The sequence below is a fragment of the Phodopus roborovskii genome, unplaced genomic scaffold, assembly GCF_943737965.1.
Source record: "Phodopus roborovskii unplaced genomic scaffold, PHOROB, whole genome shotgun sequence".
Taxonomy (NCBI): Eukaryota; Metazoa; Chordata; class Mammalia; order Rodentia; family Cricetidae; genus Phodopus; species Phodopus roborovskii.
The window spans coordinates 28900636-28914342 of record NW_026126434.1 but is presented as its reverse complement, the minus strand read 5'-3'; the positions used below and the strand labels follow the sequence as shown (position 1 = coordinate 28914342).

Here is a 13707-nt window from a genome sequence, read left to right as displayed (position 1 = left end):
TATCACTCCTGGAGAGATGGTTGAAGAAGCCTATGTCAGAACACCACAGGGATGTTGCACATCCATGTTTATTGCCGTAGTGCTTACAATAGGCAAAAGAATGGATGCAGCCTACATGTTCATCAGCAGACGAAGAAAGTGTGCCACACACATACAGTAGGCCCTTACTCAGCTGGGAAGAAAACTTAAATCATGACATCTGCAGGAAAACAGGGAACAGAAATCACCCTTAAGCAAAGTAAGATGTGTTCAAAAGGGTAAATCATTCCTTTTATTCTCTCATATGTGGGATCTGGGTTTAAATTTATATACTGTATATATACAGAGTAGTGTGTGTGTGAGCTCCCGTGTAGGACATGAAAGTCAAAAGGGGAGGAAGCAGTCTAGAGGAGGACTACAGAGAAAAGTGGAACATAGGTGGCATGAAGCAGGAAGAGACATGGGGGGCACAAGGGTGGGAGGCAGATGACACATTGATAATATGACCATGGCACAATGAAACAACTTGTATGCCGACTAAAAAGTTAATTTTTTTAAACCTATAGGGAAGGGGCTCCTGGAGGCATTGGAAGGGATGTCTAGGGAGTGAATATGATAAAAATACATTGTGCATGTATAAGAAGTTAAAAGTTGGCGGGGCAGTGATAGCACATGCCATTAATCCCAGCACTTGGGAGGTAGAGAAAGGCGAATCTCTGTGAGTTTGAGGCCAGCCTGATCTACAAAGTGAGTTCCAGGACAGGTTACAAAGCTACACAGGGAAACTCTGTCTCAAAAAAAAAAAAAAGGAAAATTTGTGTGTGTGTTGCAGAGGATATGAGTTTGGTTCCCAGTTCCTACTGTAACTCCAGCCCCAAGGGATCCAACACCCTCCAGCATCTGTGGTCACCTTCACACCTTCACTCCTGTGCACATAGCCACAAACAGAAATAGTCTTAGAGTGCTGGCCTAAGCTATCCTTCCCACCCCAATCTCTCTGGTCTCCTTTCTCACCTTGGTAGCCAGGACGGAGTCTAGGCAGAGGCTCACAGTTCCAGTGCCTCTTCCTCCTCAGGCGTCTTCAGGAGCCAGTCCCAAAACATCGACCATGGCAGGGGCCACAGCAGTTTGTAAGCAGCCTCCAGCATCAGTAGTGTCAGGAAGAGCACCAAGAAGGAGAAGAAGATCTTGTCCAAAGTGCGCCGCAGGGGTCCCCGAGGAGGAGTGGGACCCTGGGCGAATGCTAGGAACACATCCCCCTCCTCCAGACCTCCCTCTTCCTCTGCCATACTTACCCACTGTGGGACAGCTGGCTGGCTCACTGCAGGAACGGAAGGCCTGGCTCAGCACAGCCAGGATTTAAGGGCTTGGCTGTGATGACCCTGCACCTGCTGGATTTGACACTAATTCCAGAACCCAGGTAGATAGGATAGAAAGGCTTTTGAGCTTGGGGACATTTTTTCATTTCTTAATAAGTTTTACTATGTGTGCTCTCTCATTCAGCCTTACCTGGCTGAGCTGTCTCTAGCCAGGACAATTATTTAATCGCCTAACCTGATGTGAAAGGTCATACTGTATAATCACTAACACCTGTGTAACTTTACCATATGTAACTCTGCCTTGGAAACAGAAGACCCATTACAAACATTTAAACTGGAGTGGAGAGGCATCCCAGCCTCCAGGTCCAAGGGTTAAGTCTATGTCCTCTCCTGATGGAGAAGTAGCAACCCTCTGCGACAACAGTCTGGGTGGGTGTGGTCTCTCCTACGGGAGCAAGCCAGAGCAAGCCCCTGTAATTCCTGATCCGGGTAAAGGAGAAGGGAAGAGTGAATGTCTCTTATTCAAGCAGGCTATTTCCTCCTGCTGGTTTTCTGTGGGTGGCCCTCTGACTGGAGACTAAAACCTAACCAGGCTAAGTGATGCATGCCTGGAATCCCAGCATGCAGGATCTACCAGGACAGCCAGAGCTACATGATGAGATCCTGTCTCCAAAAATAAAATAAAATCAGAAAACAACACGAAAGCAGTCTGGCACTTCACTTGATATCTTCTTTCATTTTATTTATTTATTTTTGAGACAGAATCTCACTATGTAGCTCTGGCTGTCCTGGAACTCATTATGTAAACCAGGCTGTGTTTGAACTCTTTTTTTTTGAAGGGGGGTGGGTTTCAAGACAGGGTTTCTCTGTAGCTTTGGAGCCTGTCCTGGAACTCACTCTGTAGATCAGGCTGGCCTTGAACTCAGAGATCCACCTGCTTCTAACTCTTGAGTGCTGAGATTAAAGGTGATCGCCAACATGCCCCACCCTTTACATAGTATGTTTTTTTTTTTCCTTTTTATTCACATAGTATCCTAAAATCAAAACTTTGGGGAGGGGTTGGTTTTTCATGAGGGTTTCTCTGTGTAGCCCCAGCTGTCCTGGAACTCACTTTTTAGACCAGGCTGGTCTCAAACTCAAAGATCCACCTGCCTCTGCCTCCCAAGTGCTGGGATTGAAGACATGCACCACCACCTCCCGGCAAAGTCAAACATTTAAAAGTTGTCCTTGGGGCTGGAGAGATGGCTCAGAGGTTAAGAGCACTGGCTGCTCTTACAGAGGTCCTGAGTTCAATTCTCAGAAACTGCATGGTGGCTCACAACCATCTGTAATGAGGTCTAGTACCCTCTTCTGGCCCGCAGGCATAAATGCAGATGGAATACTGTATATGCATGCCTTTAATCCCAACACTTGGGAGGCAGAGGCAGGAACATCTCTGTGAGTTCGAGGCCAGCCTGATCTACAGAGCGAGTTCCAGGACAATCTCCAAAGCAATACAGAGAAACCCTGCCTCGAAAAACAAAAAAGAATAGTGTATATACAATAAATAAATAAAATATTTTTAAAGATTGTCTATCAAGTCCAAAGGCTACCTCATATCCCCAGCCCTAAGAGGGCAGGGCCCACTGACATTTCCCCTACCTCTGGCAGAAGGGACATATGGCTCTCCATTGACACGGACCTGTGGCTGCATATTGAAGCCCATGCTGGCCTTAAGGCCCCTCCATCCCAATTCATACAAGTACTGTTGTACATTTCAAAACCCCTACCCAGCACCCTGGGCCTTCTCATCAGATCTCTATCTCTTTAGAACCTCTATTCTCTCTCTCTCTCTCTCTCTCTCTCTCTGTTTTCCACTTTTATGGCCTGTTTCTGTTTCCCTCTGCTCTGGACTCTTCTGACGCCTCTGGCTGTTCTCATATCTACAATTATCTACAATAAAATAAAACTTTCCAGCCTGGCATTGGTGGTGCATGCCTTTAGTCCCAGCACTCGGGAGGCAGAGGCAGGCAAATCTCTGTGAGTTTGAGACCAGTCTGGTCTACAGAGCAAGTTCCAGGACAGGCTCCAAAACCAGAGAAATCCTGTCTCCAAAAATAAAAACAAACTTCCCTAATAATATAGCAGCCATGTGTGCAGTTTCTTAAATTCATCTCCTGGTGCTGAACACCAAGAGGGGACAAATGGGCCCTTCCCCAGAGCCTGGCCTCTCCTAGCAGAACTGAGCTGCTGCTGTGACTCTGCAGAGGTGTGTACCGTTTCGTTCTCCTGCCTCCTGACACCCACCAAGTTCAACTCTAAATTTTAGGGTCCACCTCTTCCCCTCCTTCTCCACCTGCACTAACCACTCATCTGTCCTTATCTACTCTGATAAGTGCCACCTCTGCTCTGTCCCTGAGTCCCTGGAGGCTACTACTGCCAGAAAAGCCCTGTGAGTCTACAAGTTTCTCTTGCCTCACTGGTCACCTAGTCACATGGCAAGGGACGCCTCTTCTTTGTGATTTGGGATGTTTCTCTCTAACCAGTTTCTCAATCTGCTTGGGGATGCTGTGGATGGAAGTTCTTGTCTCTAGGGTATCAGGTCCAAAGGAAACTCCAGAAAGCAGCCCAGACATCCAGAAGTGAGCTCAAGTATACTATCAGAGGATTTTTAATAATTTATTTAAATTTATTTTATGATCATTGGTGTGAAGGTGGCAGATCCTTTGGAACTCGAGTTACAAAACAGTTGTGAGCTGCCATGAGCATGCTGGGAATTTAACCTAGGTCCTCTGGAAGAGCAACTAGTGCTCTTAACTGGCTGAGCCATCTCTCCAGCCCCCTGTCTAAGGATTTTTGACATTTTCATGAAGTCACCATTCCTCAGGATCTCGTGAAGCCGGGCGGCCCCCATGTCCCAAAAGGAGTCCTTTCTCTTACTTCTGGCAAAAGGGACAGATGACTACCTGTGGCACTTGTCAGCATATCAAAATGCATGCTGGCACCAGGCCATTGTGGATTCCCCCCCCCAGGGAAGATGGCTTAGACATAGGTTTAAAGCCAATAGAAAGTCTATTAGATGGCCAGCAACTACACTGGGTGTTTGGGATCTCATTGTAGCCCTGAGCCATTCTCCGTGAGCTTTTAAGCACAACAACCATGTTCTGGGCTGACATGTTTCAGCTAACAAGAACAGTTAGTTGGCCAGAAGCAGAACAAAAAAGCCAAAAGCAAGGTTAGTGCATTTAAGATTTTCCCAGAACTCTGGGTTTTGATTTTGATGGATTGAAAGATCTAAAAAGTAATGTTAATGATGGACTAACCTGGAAACCAATATCTGTTCCTTGGAATTTGCTAGCTTCCTCTCACAAGGCCCTGAGATAAGAATTCACACTGCCCCTCCTTTCTGCCCTTCCTTTCCTGTGAGTCAACAGGTGGTAAATAGGGTCCTTAGGAAACAAAGAGATAGCTGTAACTCTGGTCTGCCCAGACAAGATTAATTAGCACACCTGAGGCCCTAAGGTCTGCTGACCCTAATAGCAGACCATCCGGCCTCCAAGGGTCACGTACTCAATGGACAGAGGGTCCCACCCCCTCCCTAAGCTTGTGGGTTTGCCTTTAAAAACACCTGGGCCCAGGGGAGGGGGCTTCTCTCTAGCCTGTGTGCTGGAGGAGCCCGTATTCGCAAACGTTTCCTGTTCATTAAAGCCTTTTGCGTTTTGCAGCAACTGGACTGGACATTGAGTTCTTGGGGTATCGACCGAACTTCATTCTGAGGGTCTTACATTTTGGGGGCTCGTCCGGGATTTGGCCGATCCCCCCCCCCCCGACCCAATTCCATTGCCAGTTGGAGGTAAGAAAGAGCTCGCAACCTATATGTTTGATGTATGTCTGATGCGTCTGATGTTACATGTTTTTGACTCGAGTATTTGAATCTGTGCCTGACCTGCACAGGACTTGTATAGGACCACAGGGGGAGACAGACGTGTCCTGAGACCCTTGGTCCCGCCCTGGACGAAAGTCCCAGGTTGTTTGGAGGAGGGAAGGAGACGAAGTTTCTCTTCTCCAGGGGCCGGCCGGCCTCTGGACTTGCTTCCCTCCCGCTTTGTAACTTAGGTTTGGGCGCCGTTTGTCTACCGCGCGGATTTGTCCTCTTTGTCAGATTGTTCTGTGTTTTTGTGTCCCTCTGTTCCTACTGTTTGTGTCCATTTCTACTCTCCCCATGGGTGAACAAGTAACTACCCCACCTAAGTTTGACTTTAGATCTGCAGAAAAGCAGGGCCCGAGGGCTAGAGACCCAGCTAGACAATGAGCATGCTCATCCTCCGCTCTCAGGAATGTGGCAGGGCAGCCAGAGCCGCTGGGGCTGAGCTTCAGCAGAATGGCTGGACAGCCATGGGCTGGGCGCGGCCTGGGCAGAGCCATGCCGGAATGGAGGAACAGGGTTATGACTTATGACCCTGCCACCGCACATGTTTGGTTCCCAACATCAGCCTCCAGGGCTGACCCTTCTCCCCAGATCTTTGTAATTGGAAAACTAACCACCCCCTTTTTTGGAGTTCCTTATGTTCTCTCTCTAGGCTATTTGAGATGATCATCAACAGTTTCTGCTTGAGGCTAGAAAAATATCCCTGGAGCTGATGGGTGGCCAACGCAGCTGAAAAAAAAAAAAAAAATGAGACTGACTTGGATTTCTTTTGACTCACCCCAGTTGGGACTTCAACACTGCTAAAGGTAGGGAGAGCTTAAAAATCTATCGCCAGGCTCTGGTGGCAGGTCTCCGAGGTGCCGTGGGACGGCCCACCAATTTGGCTAAGGTAAAGAGAGCACTTTTTGACCCTATTTCAGAAGCCCAGAGAGCTTCGGTGGCTCTGGTCTTCATGGGGAAATTGGGCCCAGATATTAGGAAAAAACTCCAGAGACTGGAAGGGTTAAGAGACAGAGAAAGTGTATTGAAGGGACAGAGAAGAGAAGGAAAAAAGACAGTAGAGAGACAGAGAGCAGAGAAAAAGTGTGACAGAAGATAGAAAAGAATTTGACTAAAATATCTTGGCCGCAGTGGTTAAAGGAAAAAATAGAGAGAGAGAGAAAAAAAAGTTAGAAAATTTAAAACAGGCTAGGGAACCTGGGCAACAGGACACCACTCGACAAGGAGGACCAGTGTGCATATTGTAAAGAAAAAGGACACTTGGCAAATGACTGTCCCAAGAAGACAAGGTCTAGAAGGTCCTAGCCCTAAAAGGGATAAAATTAAAGGGAGACGGGGTTTGGACCCCCTCCCCGAGCCCAAGGTAATTCATGGACTACCCGAAGAACAGTGGACCTTGGCGTGGGCTGGGTACCCCACTCGTTCGAGGTTACATCCCACCAGCCAACTGCTTTTTGCCTTTGAATGGAAGGACCCTGACACGTGCAGAACTGGGCAGCTCATCTGGACTCGACTGCCCCAAGGGTTTAAAATTCCCCAACGATGGCCAGGCAAGTAAGAGAATTTCTGGGGACATCTGGGTTTTGCAGGCTGACTAAGGAAAAATTTTTCCTGGACCCCAGAGCATCAGGAGACACTTGATGCCATTAAGAAGGCCCAGGTGAAAGCACCCGCTCTAAGCCTTTTGATTAACTAACCTACCCTTTATGTGGACAAGCGTAAAGGGGTTGCCTGGGGAGTTTTGAACAAATCCCTAGGGCCGTGGAACAGACCAGTTGCTTATCTGCCAAAGAAGCTTGATCCTGTAGCCAGGGGAGGGCCTGGCTGTCTAAAAGCTATCGCTGCTGACAAGTTGACTTTGGGGCATAAAGCAACTATAATAGCCCCCATGCATTGGAGAGCATTGTCCAGCAGCCGCTGACTGATGATGACCAACGCCTGCGTGACTCACCACCAAAGCCTGCTTCTCACTGAGAGACTGAGAGGATTGTGTTCGCTCCACCAGCCAGCCTCATCCCGCCACTCTTCTGCCTGAGGAGACTGGTGAACCAGGGACTCCTGACTGCCATCAACTGTTGGTTAAAGAGACTGGAGTTTGCAAAGATCTTAAGGACATCCTGTTGGCTGGGGAGATGTTGACCTGTTCACTGCTGGGAACAGTTACATTGTAAAAGGTAAAAAAAAAAAAAAAGGGCTGGGGATGGTACTGCTAGACAAAGAGAAGTCCATAAACATTAACAGGCAGCAGGTATGTTTTTTCATCTGTTCATGTCATGAGACATGCTTGGGACTGTCTCAACCATGTGGGTAAAAAAAATTACTGAAGAAAATTTTCTGAAGATTTAAAATACCTTAGGTAGTAAAATCAGACAATGGTCCAGATTTTTTGTTGCCCAGGTAACTCAGTCACTGGTCAAGATATTGGGGATTGATTAAAATTGCATTGTGCATGCAGACCCCAAAGCTCAGGTAGAAAGCATAAATAAAACCATTGAGGAGACCTTCACTAAATTGACCGCGGAGACTGGCGTTAATGATCGGATAGCTCTCCTACCCTTTATGCTTTTCAGGGTTAGAAACACCCCTGGACCAATTAGGTTGAACCCCTATAAATGGCTCTATGTGGGGGGCCCTCCACTGGTGGAAATTACCTCTGTACATAGTGCTGATGTGCTGTTTTCTTAAGCCTCTGTTTGCTAGGCTTAAAGAGTGGGTGAGACAGCGAGCGTGGAAGCAGCTCCAGGAGACATATGCGGCAGGAGACTTGGAAGTTTCACATCACTTCCAAGTTGGAGATCTAGATTACGTTAGCTGTCACCGCACAGGAAACCTTGAGACTCGGTGAAAAGGCTCACTTTGTGGCTGGTCCAGAATATGTCCCCCTCCTCTGGACCCACCCCCACACCACTCCAGGTTATAGGACCCACGGACAGCCTCTTACAACTGCCCATTTTTATTTCTCTCTTGTTGCTTACTATTGGAAAAATTGTTACTTTTGTTATGAGTGCTGTCCAGATTATGGTGCTTAGATAGCAGTACAGGAGCCTCCAGAGCCAAGAGGAGGCTGCTTCTTAATTTCCATAGTTATAAGATTAGAACTATTGACAAGAGAAAAAGGGGGGAATGAAAGATCTAAAAAGTAATGTTAATGATGGACTAACCTGGAAACCAATATCTGTTCCTTGGAATTTGCTAGCTTCCTCTCACAAGGCCCTGAGATAAGAATTCACACTGCCCCTCCTTTCTGCCCTTCCTTTCCTGTTAGTCAGCAGGTGGTAAATAGGGTCCTTAGGAAACAAAGAGATAGCTGAAACTCTGGTCTGCCCAGACAAGATTAATTAGCACACCTGAGGCCCTAAGGTCTGCTGACCCTAATAGCAGACCATCCGGCCTCCAAGGGTCCCACCCCCTCCCTAAGCTTGTGGGTTTGCCTTTAAAAACACCTGGGCCCAGGGGAGGGGGCTTCTCTCTAGCCTGTGTGCTGGAGGAGCCCGTATTCGCAAACGTTTCCTGTTCATTAAAGCCTTTTGCGTTTTGCAGCAACTGGACTGGACATTGAGTTCTTGGGGTATGGACCGAACCTGGAAGACCCCTCATTCTGAGGGTCTTACAGGATCAGGTCTTTGTTTTCATTTTGGCAGGGGTCCTGTCTACAGGCATGCTACAGTCTGAATGGTACTTCACTATGGAGTCAGCTGTGCTAAGGTCTGGGGCCTGTACCATCCCCACCCCCTATGAATGAGTCAGATCCTGGACTAGTTCTGCTCTGAAGAACATAGTGGTCCTAAGAACCATTAAGTTTACTGAACTGGCTCTATATGTTAAGATGCAGAGCCCCACTGTTAATCCAGCCAGAATGAGAATTAAAGGCCCAGGCAGTGCTAATGGCAGAGTAGCCATCGCACCAGGAGAACAGAGAACAGAGACTGGCACCAATTAGTTATATATGTGACTGGCTTTTCCGTGTTGAGGTTTTCCCAAACCACATCAAGATTTTTCTCTTAGTTATTCCTGATTGATTATCGTAGAAACAACAGATTTTCCCCAAAGTCAGACATAGTTTCCTTTATCTCATAAGAGATAAGTCTGAGCCTCTCTAGTTTTGTAGGGCCATGTCTACAAGGAATTCTCTTGTTTTAATTCAGAAACAGAAACTTTGTTTTGTTTTTGAGACATGGTTTCTCTGTGTAGCCCTGGCTGTCCTGGAACTCTGTAGACTAGACTGGCCTTGAGCTCACAATATGACTGTATGAGAATGCCAGATCCCTTGGAACTGTAGTCACAGACAGTTGTGAGCTGCAATGTGGGTGCTGGGAATTGAACCCAGGTCCTTTGACAGCTCAGTGAGTGCTCTTAACTGCTGAGCCACCTCTCTAGCCCCCACTCAACCTGACCTTTGCTTACCAGGTGCCCATTTTGAGTATTTGGTTGTATGGGAAAAAAGGAAAAAGAAAAGATGTGGAAACTTATCTTTCTTATGCATGCTGGCTGGTCCTCCTAATTGCCATTCTGTAGGGTCCTGCGTGGACATCCCCCCCCCCAACATTGAGCAAGCCTGAAGCTATTGGTTGGAACCTCTTGCCCATCCCCCTCCTCCTGACCCCAGTTGTTATTGGTACTCTTCCAGTTTTGCTAACACACATCTGCTGGGGAGGAGCTAAGCATGAAAACTGTGTTGTTTTCCACTGGGCTTGTTAGTCAGTATATAAGCCCATTCATTCCCTCAATAAATGGCAGCATTCCGACATTGCCATTGAACGAATGATCTCTTTATTTCTTGTCTCTTTATTTCAATCTCTAGGCCTTCGCCCGTTTGTGGAGCAGATGATAGTGCAGGCGCTACACCATTGCAAAAGTCAGGGCACTAAGACTGAGGCTTCCTGAAGAATTCAGCAAGACTCTTTGAAAAGCCGGGGAAACATGAAACATCAGATGCCATGCCATAGGAAGGGAACCTGGAGATAGAGTTAATCATTCCCAGCCAGAAATCGGCCAGAATTTCTGATCACACTTAGACCCCCGCCCCTTGCTCCTGTACTACATAGGGATAGGAACTAACCAGACTGTCAACCCATTGACTGACAAAAGTCATTCTGACTGGGGGGGCAGCCCAAATTAACATTAGAGGACTTACACAAGGGGCTAGGACTTGTCTAATATTCCAAAACTTTAACCTAGGCACTTCAGTTCAGGGTCTAATTGCTCAGGTGGGCTAGCCCTTCGACGAAATGACTTAAAGACCAGTCCAGGAGATGCAATCAGCAAGAGGTGTTTATTGAGCATTTGTGCAGCTGTTAGCATTCTCCAAGGAAAGCTGCTGCGTACAGCAAAGTATCAAGGCTCCTTTTATAGGGCAAAAGCACAAATTAGCATAGATACATTAGGCATAACACGATTGGCTATATTGACATTCTTTCATTAGCATAAGGTCAAACTGGGGTAAGGGTTGTTTATGTTCCAAGAAAAACCACAAAATGTTCTTGGACAGGAGTTGGTCCATCTGGGGGTTATTTATCTAAGGTCTTTCATTCCCCCATTTCTTTTCTAGTTTTAATCTTAAAACTTAAGATCCCGCTTGCTACTTGAGGGCTTGATATTGCTGGGTGAGGATCAGGGCTTGGGTGATGAATAAGCGATCCTTAATAAACTGGAGCAAGCGGTTGAGAAGGCAAGGTCCAAAGGTGAGCACAAGTAGGAGAATAATCAGGGGTCCTGATATAGTGGACACAAGGGTCGTCATCCAGGGGGACTTGTTAAACCATCCTTCGAACCAACCCTGTTGGGCCTCTTTCTCTCTCTCTCTGGCTGGCTGAGCCTCTCTCTAAGCTTGGCCATGGGGTCCCTGATGACCCCGAAATGATTGACACAGAAACAACATTCTTCTTTTAGGGCTGCACATAGTCCTCCTTCCTTTAGGAAGAGGAGGTCAAGCCCCTACGATTCTGAAGGGCTACAGGGCTACTTCAGCTAGAGAGGCTAGGGAGTGTTCAAGCCTAGTGATAGACCCTTCTATGGCCTTTAAGTCTTCTGTCCCTGTGCCCACCCCTGCCGCCACCCCCATTCCCACCAGAATGGCTAGGGTGAGTGATAGTGGCTCTCTATGGAACCGGCTGGGATGTCCCTCGTAGACCTGCTTCAGATAATTAGCAGGGTGGTAGAAGACTCGGGGCAGCAGGTGGATTAGTACACAAAAGTCCTGAGTAAGGTTGAGAGTCTGGGTGTAAACACAGGGAGTCAACCCGGTGCGACATTCCCACCAGTGGCCAGGCTCAGGGACTAGGTAGGATGTCGAGCGCTATCGCCTTGCCTGCAAGAAAGATGCTCAACAACAGGATTCTTCTGCAGCTATGTTTATTGCGCAGCTCATTACAGCAAGTTGAGGGAAGTCTCCGAAGGAGGAAAAAGGCACTGCTTATATATGCTTTAGGGAGTCGTGTCCTAAACTGACAGGTGCAGCCCGCAACGCTCGAAACGGTCACCCCATGACGTGGATCCCACATGTGCATTGTCAAAAACAACCGCGCCTTGCTGGCTTATGGACAGGAAACCGGCGCCATCTTCGGGAATGGCACCGGTGGCTCTCTACATCTCCCCCTTTTTTTTGTTTTATAAACGCAACAGGCAAGGGTAGTGGTCTGATCTCCAGTAACGAGATGGACATTGTAATGACCCTGAATCCTGGTAGTCAGCCAAGTCAGTGCCATACCCGTCCGGCATCTTTTCCCTGGAGGTGGGGCCTTGGACACCAAACCACATGCAACCAGACTTGCCCTTCTCGGAGCTGCTCATGGCCAGAGTCAACCTGGAGTGCAGTGCTAAGCCAAACAACCTGAGCGTGAAGAATTTATTACAGTAGGCTAAACTAAAGAAGCACCTGTCTGCGTGCAATGGGAAAAAAACCCGCAGAATGTTAGGGCTGTTTCTGTTAAAAAAAAAAATGGACACCCTAACCTGGCGCAATGTCATAGAAGACTCAGGGTGCAAGGGCTGTCCTATTGAACAATTAATGTCCATTTTTTAACATGCTTAGCCACACAGTGGGAGAGGAGCCTATCTCCATAGCAGCTAGGGCTTGAGCGATAACCACTTTGTCACGTGTCTGTTGAGCTCGTAGCTTACACACCAACCAGAGCAGGAGCACCACCCCACCACATAACAGCAGGCCAAACCTCATTACACCCGCCCACTCCTTAAAGTGGGAAAAAGTGGTGGAGATCCAGGAGAATGATCCTTCTGATAGAGGCGTCCACACGGGTGGAATTCACATGGACAATGGCCATTCGGAGTTGGTCCATCAGGCTATCAAATTCTCCTGTCCATTCACCTAAAAGATACTGAAAAAGTTGTTTAGAAAGGTTTGCAGCTCTTGTATAATTTTCATATTGTACACTGGTGACACATAAACTGGAATATTTCCATTGACAGCCCAGTTGGGCTAGCTGCCAGAGTGTGTCAATTTGTTCCTGCACCAAATCAATTCTCTGATTGACTACCATCAATCCTCCTTTTAATCGTGAATCAATGGAGGCCTGTATATCAAGGGACTGAGCCACAACAGACGACAAATTATTCAAAGTATAAGCTGTCTGTACTGATTGGCTCAGGGCCACAGCAGCAGTTGCGGCTTCCAATCACTACAAGGGATATGGCAGTCACAAGGACTGCAGTGATGCCAAAATCCCGTTTTTGGCGGGACAGGATTAAGGTATTGGGAGCCTCTACTGGAACTGGGATCCACCTGAGCATGCAAACAATCATTATCAAAGGGAAGAAAAGGCAAATCTAGACTCTCATTAGTTGTAAAAAGGCGTTGGAATACTCTTGCATCATGATGACTGGGCATGGGTTTAGGAAACACCGACAGTATTCCCCATCTGGGTTCCGCTGATTTCTGCGGAGGATTCACAAGGAGTATCATCAACCACAGGAGCCACAGGAGCATCTTCTTGAGGGATGGTTGTCACTCTTCGAGATAATTGCTCTGGTACCCAAATTGGATTTTCTCCGTCCTGTGGAAAAACACAAATAGCTCCCCTGGATCTTATTAAGATAGGATCTGGGCCTTTCCATGTACCTGAGAGCACATCTTTACATGTGACTTGTTCTTTTGGAGGTATAGGCCAGAGGCCATGTCTATCAGCCGCTGAATGACCATTAAAATCCAAATTTAAAAAACTTAAAGTAAGGAGTGAAAAAGATATGGCAGCTTTTGGTGGGAGAGAGGGCATTTCCTCTATTCCCCCTTTTTGTTTTATTAGATAAGTTTTGAGCATCTGATTGACATGTTCCACAATGCCTTGTCCTTGTGGATTATAAGGTAGACCAGTGAGGTGTTTGACACCCATCTGCTGACAAAAATGCTTAAATTTTTCAGAAGTATATGCAGGTCCATTATCTGTCTTCAATATTTGAGGCATGCCCTAAGCACTCCAGGCTTCGAGGCAGTGCTGGATGACATGAGAGGCCTTTTCCCCTGTTAGTGGGGAGGCATGGATTATACCC

General features: G+C 47.2%; 1 protein-coding gene across 1 annotated transcript; it reads right to left on the bottom strand.

Annotated features, from left to right (window-relative positions):
* Positions 1-1020: 1020 nt before the first annotated feature.
* Smim40 (small integral membrane protein 40) lies at positions 1021-1268 on the bottom strand. The gene has a single exon (XM_051186561.1). The coding sequence runs from the start codon at positions 1266-1268 to the stop codon at positions 1026-1028; it is 243 nt and encodes an 80-aa protein (XP_051042518.1). The 3' UTR covers positions 1021-1025.
* Between the last annotated feature and the right edge of the window lie 12439 nt (positions 1269-13707).